Genomic DNA, 17,979 nt, shown 5'->3' with positions numbered 1-17,979 from the left:
CTTTGCTGGCCTATTCCTCTTATCCCCCATTTCCTCTTCCTTCCATTTCCAACACTTGGAGAGAAAGCAGTGCGTGTGTGTCAAAGCAGAGGATCTGGCTTTTTACTGAGTGGCAATGGAGAATTCTTGGAACCTAAATCTGTGTCTTACAATAATAACACTGTCTCACTGCCATGTCCAAAGTGTCCTCTCTCTTTCTTTCTCTCCACCCTGTCCTATTCTCTCAAGGCTTGGCATAGCCGACCAAATCTGATCCCTTATTGCATACTGGCGACCGCTGGGTTGCAGCTGCGTGTACGTGTAGATATTGTCCCACTGTTGGATAAGAGCTCTATCTGAAGCAGCCAGAGGTCTGTACCATCTCTGTGAGCCTGTTGGCCCACTGTGTGTTTGTTTGCGCGTGTATAAATCTGTCCGAGTGTACAGGGCTACTTCAGGGATTAACAAAGTCCGGCAAAGAATGTTCATAGGCAAAGCCACATGACGTATTTATGTGATCTGACACTCGGTTTGTGATCCTATGTGCATCAAGTGTCTTGTCAAAATAAGTGCCTGCCGCAGACGCGTCTAAAGGATTTATGATAAAGAAATGCTCGCGTTTGCTAGATACTTGCATAATCTCATGCATAATCAGAGTTTACTGTTAAAGGAGTGTCTTGCGTGTATTTTGTGAACGTGAGCGTCTCTTTTATCATAAACGGTTTTGACGCGTATGCAGCAGGCATTTATTTTGACAAGTCACGCGATGCACATGGTTGACATGACGCAACAAACACATATTTTGAAAACACAAGCAACATACATGACACATATTTTGAATTTGCGCCCCTCGGATGAGCAGTCACGAGCCACTGGGTTTCTCCATGTTTTTGTCTATTTTTAAGACATGGTTGCTTGAAGTTGGGTTAGAATTGGGTTTTTTATGTAACAAAAAGTTGTTCTAACCCCCAAACCCAAGCGACAATGGTAAAAAATTAAGTGTTAAGTGACGGGAAGGACTGGCGTATCATATGCAAGACCTTGTGCTTTTTATACGCATCTCCATGACACTGGGCAGGACTGTCTGTAAAGGCCTTGAGCGATAAAAAAAGGCTTGCACTTTCTCTGTTTTTTTCTTTCAAAGTCTTTCTCTTCATTGTCTTTGTCCTTCCTGAATCTCAATGCATCTTGTCTTGGACCTCTCTATCCCTGCTGGAGGTAGATGATACAGCGCAGTGGGCTAGCTGTGATCGTAATGCAGAATGTTGGACATCGATCCCTCTTGCAGTCGGCAAGCAGCGGGCGAAGACCATCTCATCCTCCATCTTTAGCTTTGTCCCTTTTTGTGTCTTGCATGTGTCATCTCCTGTATACCCGTTAACCCACTAGAAGTTCTCCATACAGAACGACCTCTTAACCTGATTGAAACCAATGATGCTTTGACAAAAAAATGTAATGTCTGTTATCATTTACATGCTGCCATGCTGTTCCAAACCAATTATTAAACATGGTTGAAGATCTGGGCTGATAAAACGTTGCTGGCATCCTATCTTTGTCATTTCTCTTACACCCTCAATCTTGTTTACACCCACCTCTCCATTCCTCTCACTTTTACTCCTTAAATCTCTCCTTCCACCAATCCCTATTGTTATTTCTTTTCTAATAAATCTCTCCCGCTCTCCTTTTTTTTCTTTCTTTGTCTATTTTTCTCTTTCTCAGTGGTAGCAGGATAACAGGCCTTGGCCATGCGTGCTGTATCGATCACCAAGCAGTGGGGTTTGTGGTCTCGTGGACCATTGTTCTGCCCTGCCCTGCATTTCTGCTCTCTTACAGCCATAGTCACCATGACAACAGTTTCAGCGTTACTCTGTGTGCCACATTTTGCGATGGCCCCAAAAAACATTTCATTTTTTTTCCAATTTTTTCAGTTTTTTGGACACCTATACGCACACACTACTTCGTTTTTCGGCTGTGATTTGGGAAATGGACAATGTAGGTGAATTTTATTATCATCTTGTTTACCGCGGCAAGGCTATTTGCTGTCGATTGCAGTCATGACGATTATCACTCCTGGTAACAGGGGCGTGAGACACCTCACGGGTGCAGTGCACACATCCCTCTATCCTAGTACATTTCCAAGTGCCAGCATAAGAGCCACACCAGTCCTTGTAATAATGATAGAAAAACGCACATTTTGTCACACAAAGATGAGCACACAAATGTTTTTGGTGATAATGCAGTAGATGTCCTTTACCAGCGAATTCGTTATAAATGAATTATGAATTGGTGACCGTACGGTGAACTGTCAATGCCTAAGGTGTCTTTGTAGGGTAGGGTTGTGCACCTGAACTCTGGTCTTTACTAAAGAATGCACATATTTTTGCTTTCATTTTCCTTCAAGAAAACATTAGTAGCCTTATATAAAAATAAACAAATAAAATAAAATAAAATAAAATAAAATAAAATAAAATAAAATAAAATAAAATAAAATAAAATAAAATAAAATAAAATAAAATAAAATAAAATAAATAAAATAAAATAAAATAAAATAAAATAAAATAAAATAAAATAAAATAAAATAAAATAAAATAAAAAAGTAAAGTAAAGTAAAGTAAAATAAAGTAAAGTAAAGTAAAGTAAAGTAAAATAAAATAAAATAAAATAAAATAAATAAAATAAAATATTCTTATTTGTTTTACTTTTAAATATACAATAGAGTAAAGAGACAGGCAATAGGATCAAGACATACTGGTTCACATAGTCAGTATTTGGAATTGACAGTCAGATTTATTAACAGGTGCATAAACACATTTTCAACATTATGCTTCTTTTATACTTTTACAATAAATGATATTGTAAAAGCTGTGAATGATATCCATTACAATAGCACACTCATTTAGATAAATTAAAACCAATAAATTCTAACAGCAGTACTCTGTTGGTGTCCGAATATAGCCAAAGAAACCCGGAATCAAACCCACATCATTCATGTGAAGTCCATTTCTGCAGGTATCCGACGCATGTGCTACCACCACACCACAGGTCCACCGAATCAATATTCTGTGTAACCCTAGGAGTGAAAAGCTCATGTTTTTATGAAACTATGTTGCATTAGTAGCAAACAGAGCCGTGAATGATATTTAGCTGGATGTGAGGCTATTATTCTGTTTTCAATAAAAGCTGGTTCTTCGTGGCTCTGTTGTTTGCCAGTGAATCTCAGTGGTGTCCAGCACTGTTAGTCAGCTCTGATGTGACTGTGTATTTGGCCACAGGGATGGAACAGAGCTGGCTAATTCTGAACACAACCGCAAGCTGGCCACTTTTCCTGACAGTATTTATCAAACACGAAGCAAAGCTTTCATTTTATATCTCTATTATTGTCTGCGAGTTCTTGTATCACAACCAATTACAAAACAAATCTGGTTCATGACTCATTTGATTTGCGTATTTACATGTCATATCATGTCATTGGAAATTTTCTGGCATGCATGTGAAAAATGAGTTACTGCCAAAATCAGTATTGTATCAGGTCAGTATTTAAAAGTATTACGCAAAATACAATATCTGCCGTGTTATTCTGTCATCTTATCTCCCTTTTTTTCCCAAAACGCGATAAACGCCACTCCTCCTTCTCTGCAGAATGCAATATATCTGCTCAACAAATCACAGCACACCATTCCACGCATTGTAAACTATAATGTCTGCGCTTTGAATACACAGGGAATCCTAGTTTTCCTCATCATCAAACAAAACAAAATAATACTTTTGATGGCATTGATAAACCTATGGTGGTTCTCTGTGGCGGGAAAGAAACGTAAGCCATCAAAATCTAATAATTTACGCAAGAGGCACTCGGGAGACGGAAAAATGCCGGCTGTTGCTTGATCTCACACGACAACATCAAGCTTCTATCCTGCTAACACATTGACCCCAGGGGATCTTATGAAAACTTTCCATTATTTTACTCGAGGTCAACAAAAATCACACAATGAATGCACATTTATATATTGATTCAATAGATTTATAGAATTTTGAAAAAAAACTTGTCATTGATTTATTGCATTTTGTGGAAAAAATAATTTGTTTTTATAATACATTTTTGAAAATCAAATTATGGATTTGAATTTTTTTATGTTTTTATAACCTAAAGATGATATGTGAAAGTTTGTAACAGAAAATAGTGGTTTTCATCTTGTCACTATATATATATATATATATATATATATATATATATATATATATATATATATATATATATATATATGCAACAAATCTACACGCTAATGCATTTTTATTTTGATGGCATCAACTGGTGTCACCCGTTTTACAGTCTTAACCAGTTTCTACAAAATGGCACCATTTCAAAAGCACTGACAGATTTACCAACCATCCATCCGTGAACGATTCCATTCAGCCCAGCAGGACAAATAATCCGAGCAGGCACGCAGGCAGTCCAAGGACACCTCTGCTCCCACTCACTGAATTTGATTTATCGGTATTGCCGATGGAGATGCGATCGGAGTGTATCTCTACTGGACTGAGCGAGCCCGGTCTTAATCAACAGTGTTTCTCAGATGTACAGAGATGATTAGGCAGTCCAACAACCCACTGAGACTCAAGAGTCAATGCTCTCTGAAATCTTTATACAGTGTGGTCGGGAAAATCGGAGTTAGTAAGCGGTGCATGTAGAGATAGATTTAAAGTTGAATCCAAGATTAGCCTAAGGCTTTTAACAGTAAATTAAGAAGACCCGAGCTACTGCAAATAGCGTGCATATATTCTAGAATTGGTTACACTACCCTTTTTTTAAAAGTATACCCAAAGAGTTCATGTTAGTAGCCAAATGTATACATATCTATACCTAAATGGTACATATTTCTTATAACTCTGAGTGCATGTATACTTTTATCAGCAGGTCTCTTCTTTGGGGATTGAATGTATAGTAGCACACATATTATTAGTTTAGCTGTAATAACATACAGAATGTTACAGTGCTTTGAAAAGCATCTACTACATAACTGCTTGAATGCCATGGTTTAGGTCATTGAACTGTAATTATTTCCTTTTGAAAGATTTAGTCCAATCACATAACCAACAAAAGAAGACATCTATTTAATACAGGTAGCATTCAAAAGCTATTAAATTTCCAGCTAATCGCTCTCTCTATTATCCACAACAGATAAACATGAAAAAATGCCTGAAATGAGCCAGAAAGATTTCAAACATTTTCAAATATAAAACACCAATTCGTGCCTGGGTCAAGTACTGATCCGAAAGTGGGGAATAAAGAGCTATTTCACTCTGTTGCATCACTGGATCACTTCTTTTTGCTGTCAAAAATCTGCACCACCAAACACTAAACGCAACAATCAATCTCTTTCAAGCCCTAACAGATAGCACACTACGTTTGATGGGGAGAGAGCTGAAAGATGAAACGCTGGGAGAAGCTGAGGCGAACAACCGCTGGTGTTGGATTTGACATTCTGGACACCGCTCGTCCACCAGGCACTGCTGGGTGCTTGTGTTTGAAATAGAAAGAGATGCCTTAAAGAGACGGACAGTAGCTCTGTTCCAAAACCCGCTGCGGTGCCTCGCTGTCTACCGCCTACATAGCAGGTTCCCTCTGAGACAGTGTCTTAATCGTTGTATGTGACTGATATGGACTGATTTTGATTTTGGCAGCACAGAGATTCTTCACAAGGGACACTCGTCTTAAAATGGATTTTAATAGGGTTTGATTTTAGCATGATAAATGGATAATGCCCTAACAAACACCAATGTCACGCTCACACTGTCCATGCAAAAACTGTCGAAAAATACATTAAAGGAAAAAAACACAATTTTTCAATATTTTACTATGGTCTTACCTCAAGTTAGGCAAATGAATACATCCCTATCTTTTATCAATGCGTGCACTTAATCTTTGTACAGCACCTCATGAATGTGTTAGCATTTAGCCTAGCACCATTCATTCTTTAGGATCCAAACAGCTAGGGATGAATTTAGATGCCACCAAACACTTCCATGTTTTTCCTATGTGTAGTTACATGAGTAAGTAGGTGGCACAAAATAAAACGTGGCAATTCTTAAGCAGATAAAAATGAGAACTATATTGTATGGCGGAAGAGCATTTAGTTTGCAGCACTTCGATCTTGGCGTGCAGTAACATCAGTGGCGTAGCAAGTCAGTTCCGGGCCCATATGCAAAAAAGAATTACGGGCCCCTTAAGCCAAAGCCCCCCCCAACTGGCGCGCAGGTCTGTTAACAACATATACTTTTAATAAGGTAGTCAAATATTTTTACTTTACTTTTTTACTTTAAAGGGTAGATTTAAATAAATAAAAACTAAATGTTTTTGACTCGTGACTAACTTCTTCGCCTTCTCTTTTGTCTTTAAGGCCCCACTTTTATGTTTATAATTGTCCATCCTTAATGTTCATGTAGATAGCTGCTATAGTAACCTCTCACACTGTGTTTTCTTTTTTTTCTCGGTGCGGCGATGCGTCATGTAAAAAAATATGGCGTAGCAGTCTACGGCAGCCGCAGAGTGCAAAAAAATTATAAACGCAAACAAGAAATGACGGAGAAATTAGACATTAGACAAGATATCACTACACATGATATGCATACAAAAATATATTTATTGCGGCCACAAATAAAAATTTAATTGATTTTTTTTTTATTAAAAGCTGGGGCGGGCCCAGGGCTGGGCCCCCTATTGGCCTGGGCCCATTTGCATGTGCATACCCTGCATGCCCAGACGCTAAGCCACTGAGTAACATCATCACTCCGCTCAAACGTCTGTCAATATTACTGCACTCGAAATTGAAGTTAATTAATTTGTCCAAGTTGAGATAAGAACATAGTAAAATATTGAAAAACGATGGTGTTTTCCTTTAACAAAGTAGTAAACGTAATACTATATACCATTATTTAAAATACAGTTAATTATAATAAATATACAAAAGTGCATTTTTCATGTGGGAGCGTAGCCCTAGACATGAAATATCAAAGTCCTTCCTCAGACTAAGGAAGGGCCGTAAAGACCCAAAACGTCACTAAATAAAATAATGTAAATTGGGATCTCTTCGGTGTGTGGATCTTTGCTTTATTATTTGTACTATATAATCGACCCTGCACCCGCACTTGACTTGATTTGTCTCTTACCTGTTCCCAGCTCCGTATGCTCCAATGATGTGTGTTGGTTCTGATGCACCCACTCCCCGTTGCATTTAAAGAAGATCTGGAGGGCGGGTCGTGCGCGGCAACGTAACTTGATGGGGTTGCTCTTGACAATGTACGCATCATCAGGCTCCTGCAGGAAGTGAGGCAGTGTTCCAGACATCGCAGACAGACCATCACGTGACCCTGCGAAGCAAAAACGGACGTTATTCGTCAGCTCACAGGGAAATTCCCCGTTTCATTAGAAGCACAGAAAGAATATCTAAAAGACCAAATCCACTTCGCCGGCAGCAATGCACCTGCCAGTTCCTATAATCAGACCCATCAGGCCGGGCTCTCTGACAGCAAGCTTACTCACTTGCTTAACCGTCTGTCAGTCACATTCTAAAGCTCCCTTAGTTTGGATGCCGTTTTCAAGCGAACACCATATGTGACCGTGATACTGAGAGAGAAAGTGAAAACTGCCCTGAAGGTGCCAGCGAAAGATTTCAGAACCACAGACAGCTCACATTGAAAATACAGAGAGATGTTCAGCACCACGGACAGCTCCTATGTGCTCTGTGCCATCATGCATTGATGTGAATTCATGCAGATGTGGAAGTGTGGTAAGTGTGGATTAAAACAGTATATTGTTATTAAGTTGGCTATGTGACAGCTGAACGATTGAGTTCCTACATACTTAAAGGCGGAGTCCACGATGTTTGAAAAACGCTTTGGAAAAGGAGACGGGCCGACTACCAAAACACACTTATAGCCAATCAGCAGTAAGGAACGTGTCTACTAACCGGCATCCTTGCCGGGGTTGCGTATGTGTGGGGCGGGTCTATCAACAGAAGGTCCAGATTCTATTGGGGTAGGGGCGTGTTTGTTTAGGTGATTTCAAATATCAACACTGGCTTTCAAACATCCTGGACTCCGCCTTTAACAGAACTTCTAATGCGCTACAAACCATCAGGCTTCGTAAGATCACAAAACTCTGGACGTTTAGTAGTTCCTTGGACAGCAAAGCTCAGCAAATGACGCAGAGCTTTTTCCCACCTGGCACCTAAACTGGAACAGCTTCTGGATAAGGTTCGGGGCTCATACTCCCAGTTATAATCTAAACTACAGACACAACTCTTCAGCCTTGCATACACATAATTGCATCTTTGCGTTATGTTAATAAATAATTGAATAACTACCCTCTACCCCAAGGTAACTAGCAATTACACAAGTCCCGGTCTGGACCCTGGCTCCATCACATGACCACACATGTGGAAAGATGCTACCCAGTCTCACGAAATTATGCACCTATAGTCGGTTGGAAACTTCTTTAGTGCGGTTTTGGCCGATAGAGGGCTGCAAAGCGAATGTGAAAGTGCCGTTCACCCTTTTTCGAGTGGATGAACGACTGAAACTTTTTTGGAAACGTTATTTTAAGGTTAAAAAAACTCTTTGGTGTTGCTTTAAGATATGTAAGTGCCAAAAATGTTCAAATTAAGGCACAAAAACATGCAATTTAGCCTGGAACTAGTGTAAGCCCTGTCCGGGAAACCACCCCATAACTTGCACATTGTCTCATATAATGGTATAAGTGCTTATGCATGTCATGCACTCTCCAAAAAGCCGAATAAAAAGTTTATGTAGTGTACATATAAATATATAGCAAATATAAAATAAACTGGCTTTTGAAAAAACGAACAACCACTTCGACAGCTGTATGAAATCGGCCATGTATGGGTGTGAAAATCCATTTCACACAGGGATATTTGGAGAAAGATTTAAGGTCTAAAAGTGTTTCCCAGATAAAAGACCCACACAAGAGTGACAGGAGCTGAAATATCCACAGTGATTCAAAGCACACAGTGATTTAAAGCACTTCTCTCTCCCTTTCTACAGTATGTCTCTCGCTCGCTCGCTGTCGCTTCATTTCTCTTTCTGTACATGTACACATACACACTCTCTCACTAATAAAACTGTCACAGATGTAATTGTACAGGATATTTTGGAAATGATTTCCCCCGACTGAAATCTTGAGTATAATAGAGATTTCAGTTGACTTGTAATCCTTCCCTGGGAAACTTTATGTATGCGTGTGCACAGGTGTGTAATCCTCCGGCAAACAGACTTAATGCATCCAGATTAGAATGAATGAGGTGATGCGTGTTCTGCTCAAACTGAGAAAATCACAACTCTCGCCGGCCCAATACACCCACCCCTCCTGCTCTGTCAATAACTTTTCAGAGCAACATTTTATTGCTATGAGGTTTCTATTACTCTATGACCCCTATATTTCATCATCTTACTGACATTTATCAATCAATCTCATTTCAAGTCTCAGCGTTCTCTCACTGCAACTGAGAAATTACAGGTTGCTCACTTTCGATTATCCTCCATCAATCTTAAAAAAAATTACACGCAAACAAAACAAGCATATTATTTTAATGCAATGTTTGTACCATTCCAGTGCTTTTGTGCTTTCCGACACGATATGCTTCTTCTTTTCAGAATAAACCCTCCCACATGCAGACCACCAGGTAGGAGTGCGAACACATCCGTATTCACAAAGACGCATGAGGGTCAAAGACGAGAAGGGGGTTTAAAGCATAAAAAAAATAAAAGTGTAAAAGAGCTTTAAATTTAGTCTTTTTCACATACATTAGAATATGTCCTGTTTAACTTTATGTTTTTCTGAGCAAAAAATAATTACTACCATACATTTTTACTGGGATTTTACAGAAGACACCAACTAAAATGTCATTCAGTGTAACAATATTTTTATGCAAAAAAATATAATCAGACATTTTTAGAAAAACTATTATTTGATGACACATTACAAGACTCTATTTATAGATCACAGTGCAGACACCAAATACTAACTATTTGTCATTTTAAAGCATTTAACGCCGTCAATATCCTTTAAACCATTAGGTTTTACCCATTTGTCAGCAAGAAGTTTTTGTAAGGAAGTGAAAATCAATTCAAATCAAATAAAATTTTTGTAGGATCACACATTATTTTACATATTTTAATAAGTACAGCTCAGAATAAGTATATTGTTTCATTTCTACATAAATATATCTGTTACACCGAATGACCATGGTTTGTTACACTGAATGACATTTTGACAAAAGTGTCATTGTTTCCATTATTGCAATGTTTTGAATATTATTCTGCACTCTTAAAACAAATGTGTTAAAAACAACACAACATGTGTTATTTTTTACACATGTTCTGAGTGTGCGCAGGGACAACACATGTTGAGTTAAATTTAACACAGAATATGTGTTATAAAATGCAACACAAAAAATGTGTTGCTTCAGTAAACACATTAATGTGTAACTTTCTATTAATTTAACACAACTGTGTGTTACCCAGTAATTGTTTAGTTTTAATATAAAAGAGAAAAAAAACATACGATTTGTAAACTTTAAATAATGAAATCAAGCAGACAACTATTAAATATTGTTCACAAACAATTTATTTGTAAAATAATAAATATTTGACAATTAATGCTAGCATGAAAATATGCTAGTACTGTATGTTGCAAGATGTATGCTAGTTTAAATAAATTTAAGTGCAAGTATAATCACTTCAAACATACATTACATTTATACATAAAAAACACCATTTATAAAATAATTCATTGAATTTAAAAGCACATTTGTTAAACATGTTGAAACAATGTCTGAAATCGTTTTCAACATGCAAGTTATCAAAAATTCTTACCTTGTCCTGAAACATTAACACGTTATTTTACATTAAGAAAAATACTTCAAATGAACTTGACAAGTGTATTCAAAGAAATTTCCATCACAAAATATTTAGGGGCGGTTTCCCGGACAGGGATTATCTTAATCCAGGACTAGGCCTTAGATTAATTAGGAAATATATCTGGTTTTAACAAACATGCCTTACTAAAAACATTACCTGTGTGCATTTTGAGGCAAAACAAAGGGCACTGGTGTATTTTAAGATATGTCAGTGCAAGTTGTTTTCAGTTTGGACAGCTCTTAAAAATGTTTTAGTCTAGGACTAGTCTAATCCCTGTCCGGAAAACCGCCACACAGTGCCTGCATTGGTTAAAACAGACTGCAATTTTGCGGTCCATTTTGAAACTCCATTGCCTTGGATTGTTTGCAAGAGGACTGGGACAAGGGTAGATCATATTCATACCAAAAAAAAAACTGAAGACAGTTGGCAGGGATACTTAAGGTTACTTAGCTAGTAAATTTGAAAAGTCTGTCTACCGCACAGGTCAGATTGTAAACATCAAGTAGAAAGGCAAGAGAATCATTCATTGCGAATTCATGTCCTGAAGAACCGCTGGAAACCAACTGTGGCTGAGCTGATTTTAGACACCTTTTCATCATTTAGTAAGCAAAGAGGTCATGCTGGTACCAGCCTACAGAAATGAAACAATATACATCATTAGAAAATGTTGTTGCATGAAAATTACTTATTTTATATAAAGTTTTTAGTCACAAAGCTTACCGCCACCAAGTCCCAGTCTGAGACAGCAGAATTCACACAGCAATAGATCTGGGTGTGGTAAACATGCAGGTCACATGCAAAATATAAATTATGAGAAAAAATTATTTAAAAAGGATTACTTTTATATCTTACATTAAATATCTTGCATTACATTTCTTCTCTAAAGATGCTATTTCCCTGAGTTATTCAATAATTGTCACCTCCAATTTCCTGATAAACATGTCTTCTTTCCTATCGGTAAGTCTGGAAAATTCGATGTCCACCTTTAGTAAATTTAATAAGAAATATTAATATTGAAATGATGAAACACTTTGTGTAAAGTTATCTGCAGTTAAGTTTATTACAAAGACTGGCATGTCCAGACATTGGGGATATTCCTTAAAGATTTCACCAACAGTTGGTGATTTTGTCATTACCTGTATCCATCTTCTTTGATGACTGAAGGTTTGGTCAATGGCATTCTTTATTGATGATGTCCTCTCACATCAACTCCATTGAAGCTTCCGTCTGATGTTCTGTAGTCTCATTTTTATAAATCCACTGTGTGATGGCCCATCAAAAAAAAGAAAAAAGAAAGAAAAATGCTCCTATCATGATCAATGCAAAAATAGCACTAAGTTAGAGTCAAGTACAGTTTTTATACACATTGTCAAGTAAGTAATTTCATACACATTAATGAAGTATGTAAAAGCATCCTTACAGTACATGTCCCTCATTTTGACCAAATGAGACCATAATCCAACAACACAATCTCCTTTGCGAGTTCCAGCTTTTCTTTTTCAGATGGATAGCTAGCTGAAAAAGATTACAAACAAACAGTGACACAAGAATTGTGATTTACATTTAGTAGCACAAGACTACACCCATTTAATTCACTACCCCTAGCACTTCAGCCTTACTGCAAGCAGTAAAAGGTTCGTAAAGTTTGACTCCTTACATTTAGACCACTACATACGTTATGTTGAACGCGAGGGCGCGACACGAAAATAAAAAACATTATTATAAAATGTGGTGGTGCATCCAGTATGTTACAGCATCACCGAATAATAATGAGTTTTACCGTCTTTTGTCTCGTCATGCCGCTCACAGGTGTACAGTACGTTAGGTACAGTGACGTGCATACGGTTCCACCATGTGCTTAACCAAACGCGACGAGGCGTCGCGATAATAGAAAGGCATAATTTATAATATCCCGTCCTATTAACGTCAGGACATAAACTGAAAAGAAACCCGTTACCGCGTGTCACATCTATTTAGGACACTGTGTTAAAGATGTACGTTAAAGTGCTGTGTCACACATACTTACTAACCCGTAGTCCAATGTGCCTTTCATTAAACAATGACTGATATCATGAATCTCCAAACGTAACTTTGCAAAACGAGCGAGCATTTAACGTTACCACAATAAAGTTTAAATGAACAGTCTCCTGCAAAATTAATGCTAAAGTTTCTTACACTATATGAAAAATAGATATCATATTATAACGGTAATTTTTTATTTAATTTCTTACCTGATGCAGACAGGAACATTCTTGACCTCTTGACTGGAAATGCGGTTGAAAAAAGAACGTCACAGCGCAGGCGCAACACAATATGCGTTCTTGTCTGTTTCCTCAATAAAACAAATACAAAATAGACTGCCAAGGCGCAATAATAATGTTCACGAATTTCATAATAATAAAATAATAATAACACACGCAAAAAAATATACAACAATGCGTGGTTGTCTGTCCAAGTGAAACGTCATCAGCTGACTCGTGTGAACTTACAACAGCCACCAATGGAAGAGAACGCCTGCATAATGTTTGAAATATTACTCTTATTGTGTCACAAAATGTATATTCAAAAGCTATTTAGGCGAGAATGTATGTATAAAAAGATCAAATGTGCGGTCGGTTAATAAAGATAGCGTTTATTAAAAAAATCTGCTCCGACTCTTTCGGAGTTCTGATCCATACAACCACTGGATACTCAGCGCTAATGTACCCCGCCCAACGCAGCTTGATCTCGGCAAGTCCTTATCAAAATCCCCGCTGGCTGTTATGTGGTAGTAGTGGTTAACAGTAGATATATTTTGGTTAACAGTAGATATATTTTATTTTGTTACTTCGTTTAAATATAAATCATCATTAAATTACAATAATTATGCATTTTATTTTATGGTTTACTGGTAAACGTGTTTTACACATTCATTGTGTAAGCAGTTAAGCATAATATTTACACATTATGTGTCAGTTCTAACACAAAAATGTGTTGGAATCCTTTTACACATATTTTGTGTAAAATTTTAACACATCAATTTTAAGAGTGTGTATCATTTTATTCCTAAACAAATCACAGAAGTAGTTGCTGAAATTAATAATCATTTTATTCCACAATACATATCATATTCGTAAAAATGAACTGAACAGGTGGTAATACTGTATAATAAGATCCAGAACTGCCCTTATACGTTTAGCTTCAGCCCTGTGTTTTCTTTGATTTTCCCGCCATTGCTTTTGCCTCTTCTCAGCTGCAGCATCTGATAAATTCCTGATTGACGGGTGATCAGGATTTGCAGCCAAGGCAGCTTGCTTTCTTCTCTGGTTGCTGAAATACAGATTCCATGTAATTATTGACATAAAATTATTGACATAGATCTATATAAAACGTGTTATTAATTAAAAATACTTTCTGTTTGGCAACATAAATGACATGTTATCAGGATTTGTATTATGGGCGGAGAATCCCCTCAGTGGCCTCTCTTGAAGGGATAGTTCACCCAAAAATGAGGGTTCTGTCATCGTTTACTCACTCTCGTGTTGTTTCAAACCCGCGTAAATGGAAGGAGGATGTTTTGAGAAATGTTTGTGGCCAAACCTTTTGTGGACCCCATACTATGATACTAAAAATAATACTATGGAAGTAAATGGGGTCCACGAACGGTTTGGTTACAAACATTACTCAAAATATCTTCCTTTGTGTTTATCAGAACAAAAAAATTCATACAGGTTTTTACCAACATGACAGTGAGTGAATAATGACCAAATTTTCATTTTGGGTGAACTATCCCTTAAACTTGTGGTATAGGGTGGAGTCTCTATCTAAAAACAGCAGTAAACTATTATTCTGTAGGGCTAGGCTTGGACACAAATTTCACGATTTGATTCAATTTCAAATCAATTTGATATTGATTAACATCATCTGAAAACAGCATAGACTGAAAGATCGATTATTGTGATTTACAAATCACTATAGTTTCTTCAAAATTAGAATTGATTAAAATCGAGAAATCTATCTTTTTAAACCCAGCCCTATTATTTTTACATTGCACTCCTCAATACCTTTCTCGTCTCCTTGCTAAATGCATTGCCCTAGCTACTGGGTCTGCATTAACTTTCTGCCAGTGCCTAGAAACTTTCTCTTTGTTTGTGGGCATCTAAAATAAATCAGTACCAAAACGACAAAAATACATTAAAACATTAATATTGATAAAGTTTGATATATTTTTTGTGCTAAACATCCCTCATTTATCTGAAATAGAAATAAAATGCTAAAAATGTTATCTAAACAGTGACACTATCATTCAGTGTAATGGATGACACTGTGGTGTAACATACAATTTGCATTACACCGAATGACAAAACATTACCCTGAATGACGAAACTTTTACTTAAGCTAATATTAGTAGTTAACAACTAGATACCTATATCAAACAATGAACTTGACCAGAAAGGTTTATCATCATTATTCACAACATCTACTTTTTTTTCAAAAAATCTAACAATAAAAGTGTTTTTTTGCATTTCACTGAATGACAGTCATTTTTGTAACTCAAGATACCACACTATGAAAAGGTGAAATTATCAAATAATTAAGGGCAATAAACTTACCTTGCTGAATCACCACATGGTCTTCAGGGGGTCTTTTGATGATGTCACAGAATGCTTGATGAGTTTTGTTTGTGTATTTAATTTCAAAATGGTTTCCTGATCCGGTTACACTGAATGACCTCTGACATACTGCTTATTCGGGAAAAAAGTCCCATAGTTGTTTCAATATTTAACGAAAAAAATAACACATAGTCCTATTAATATAAAACAGCCAATACTTATGTGAACATGCCAAGGAAGCAAATTTTTTTTTAACATGGTATTTTATACGTTTATTTAAAAATGTATTAGTAAAATCATAGTCCGGACCATTACGCTGAATGACGATTTTACACTTTGGAGCATTATTAAACTCATATTTGGTCATTGTATTTTCACAAAAGTTATTTGAAACATAAAAGTAGACATTTTACTTGCATTTTATATGTTTTTTTTGTATGTAAAATCACTTTTGTAAATTATATTTGATGCGGACAACAAAATGGTGACGTCTCGTCTTTGACCCATGAACAGATTGAGCCACGCAATTGTGTAATGTAATCTGTGGTAATGCTGTTTTTTGCACGCCCACAAACAAATGCATTCACATTTACAAGCAAATAGACAATCGCAACATGCTCGCGCACAACCACGCGCATTTTGACATCGCAAGCTTTTATCCAGGCACCATCGCAGATGTTTGGGAGTGCTTGACATGATAGCAGGCTGATGAAAGCGGAAAATAGTCATCCGACTGAACCACAGATGAAAGGAAAGCAGGAGAGTGAATGAGCGGGGGAGCAAGAAAGAGTGAGAAAAAATGAGAAAAAGCGATTTTAGATTGACGGATGACGTGTAAGTCACATCTGTATGCAGAGTGATACATGTAAGACAATAACTGCAACTGAATGGGAGACAGTTTGTTTGTTCCCGATAGGAAGCAAATTTGATCTGTTTTGTTTTGCAATACAGCTGAATAATCTCTCCTACACTACACTTACTTGGAAAACACTCAGTTAGCAAAGCATCATGTATTGTGAGGGTGGGTTTATTGTGGGGGAAAACATAAACTGGTTATCCATCCATTCCTATATGAAGAAAATAAAAAGACATAGCTGATATAAGTGTTAGATAAAGGTGCAATTCATAACTTATTCAGTTATTAAGCAAGTACATAAACTACTAGTGTTCAAAACTGTTTCCTTACCCTACCCAGATTCGCAAAGTTAAGCTGTCGAGGAATGTCTTTTTTTTAACAAATTTACAATATGTAAAGTTAAAAGAATAGTCCATTTTCTTAAAAGTAAATTGCAGATAATTTACTCACCACCATTTCATCCAACATGTTGATGTCTTTCTTTGTTCAGTCGAGAAGAAATTATGTTTTTTTGAGGAAAACATTGCTGGATTTTTCTCATTTTAATGGACTTTAATGGACACCAACACTTAACACTTAACTCAACACGTAACAGTTTTCAACAGAGTTTCAAAGGACTATAAACGATCCCAAACGTGGCATAAGGGTCTTATCTAGCGAAACGATTGTCATTTTTGACAAGAAAAATAAAAAATATGCACTTTTAAACCACAACTTTCCGTCTAGGTCCGCTCCAGCGCAACCTAACGTAAATGCGTAGTGACGTAGGGAGGTCACGTGTTACATATATAAAACGCACATTTGCAGACCATTGTAAACAATAAGCTGACACAAAGACATTAATTAGTACCAGCTGACATACAACAATGTAGGAACGGTCCTCTTTCAAGACGCTTGTAAACACTGGGGTGGAGTTTCACGTTCGTCCTCTGTGACCTCTTGACGTCATAACATATTGTGTGAGGTCACGCTGAAGCTTTCAGGACCGCAGGAATATGAAAAGTTGTAGTATAAAAGTATTTTTTATTTTTCTTGTCAAAAATGACAATCATTTCGCTAGATAAGACCCTTATGCCTAGTTTGGGATTGTTTATAGTCCTTTGAAACTCCATTGAAAAAAACTGTTAAGTGTTGAGTTAAGTATTAAGTGTTGGGCTCTATTGGAGTCCATTGGAATGAAAAAAAAAAATCCTGCAATGTTTTCCTCAAAAAACATAATTTCTTCTTGACTGAACTAAGAAAGACATCAACATTTTGGATGACATGGTGGTGAGTAAATTATCTGGATTTTTCTTTTGAGACAATTGAGTTTTCCTATAAATGCAATTTAAAGGTGGAGTGCACAATGTTTGAAAGCCAATGTTGATATTTGAAATCACCTAAACAAACACGCCCCTACCCCAATAGAATCTGGACCTTCTTTTAAAAGACCAGCCCCACACATACGCAACCCGGCAAGGATGTCAGTTAGTAGTAGACACGCTCCTTACTGCTGATTGGCTATAAGTGTTTTGGTATTCGGCCCGTCTCCTTTTCCAAAGTGTTTTCAAACATTGTGCACTCCGCCCTTAATGTCTCACACAGTAATGGTGATAAAGAGGAAAAGTAACAGATTGC

At 36.9% G+C, this 17,979-nt stretch overlaps 1 protein-coding gene and 2 long non-coding RNA genes across 5 annotated transcripts in view; all 3 read right to left on the bottom strand.

Annotated features, from left to right (window-relative positions):
- Nucleotides 1-17,979, bottom strand: part of unc5da (unc-5 netrin receptor Da) — a 305,716-nt gene that overhangs the window by 84,191 nt on the left and 203,546 nt on the right. For both annotated transcript variants that reach the window (XM_073871343.1, XM_073871344.1), the window contains exon 2: nt 7,147-7,347. In XM_073871343.1, coding sequence (XP_073727444.1) covers nt 7,147-7,347 — 201 coding nt within the window. The remainder of the gene's footprint in view (nt 1-7,146; nt 7,348-17,979) is intronic.
- LOC129421753 (uncharacterized) lies at nt 10,772-13,210 on the bottom strand. Of its 2 annotated transcripts, none has more exons than XR_012371337.1 (6): nt 13,146-13,210; nt 12,335-12,429; nt 12,051-12,221; nt 11,835-11,897; nt 11,635-11,682; nt 10,772-11,545 (listed from the first exon to the last, which is right to left on the bottom strand). It is a non-coding gene; the product is annotated as an uncharacterized lncRNA (long non-coding RNA). The 2 variants fall into 2 exon arrangements; XR_012371336.1 differs by having other exon boundaries at nt 12,051-12,174.
- Nucleotides 13,951-15,605, bottom strand: LOC141366233 (uncharacterized). Its single transcript, XR_012371335.1, has 3 exons — nt 15,507-15,605; nt 14,958-15,052; nt 13,951-14,223 (listed from the first exon to the last, which is right to left on the bottom strand). It is a non-coding gene; the product is annotated as an uncharacterized lncRNA (long non-coding RNA).

This window comes from Misgurnus anguillicaudatus, chromosome 9, assembly GCF_027580225.2.
Source record: "Misgurnus anguillicaudatus chromosome 9, ASM2758022v2, whole genome shotgun sequence".
Lineage (NCBI taxonomy): Eukaryota > Metazoa > Chordata > Actinopteri > Cypriniformes > Cobitidae > Misgurnus > Misgurnus anguillicaudatus.
The sequence above is the reverse complement of the archived record's forward strand: the minus strand, read 5'-3'. Positions and strand labels throughout refer to the sequence as shown.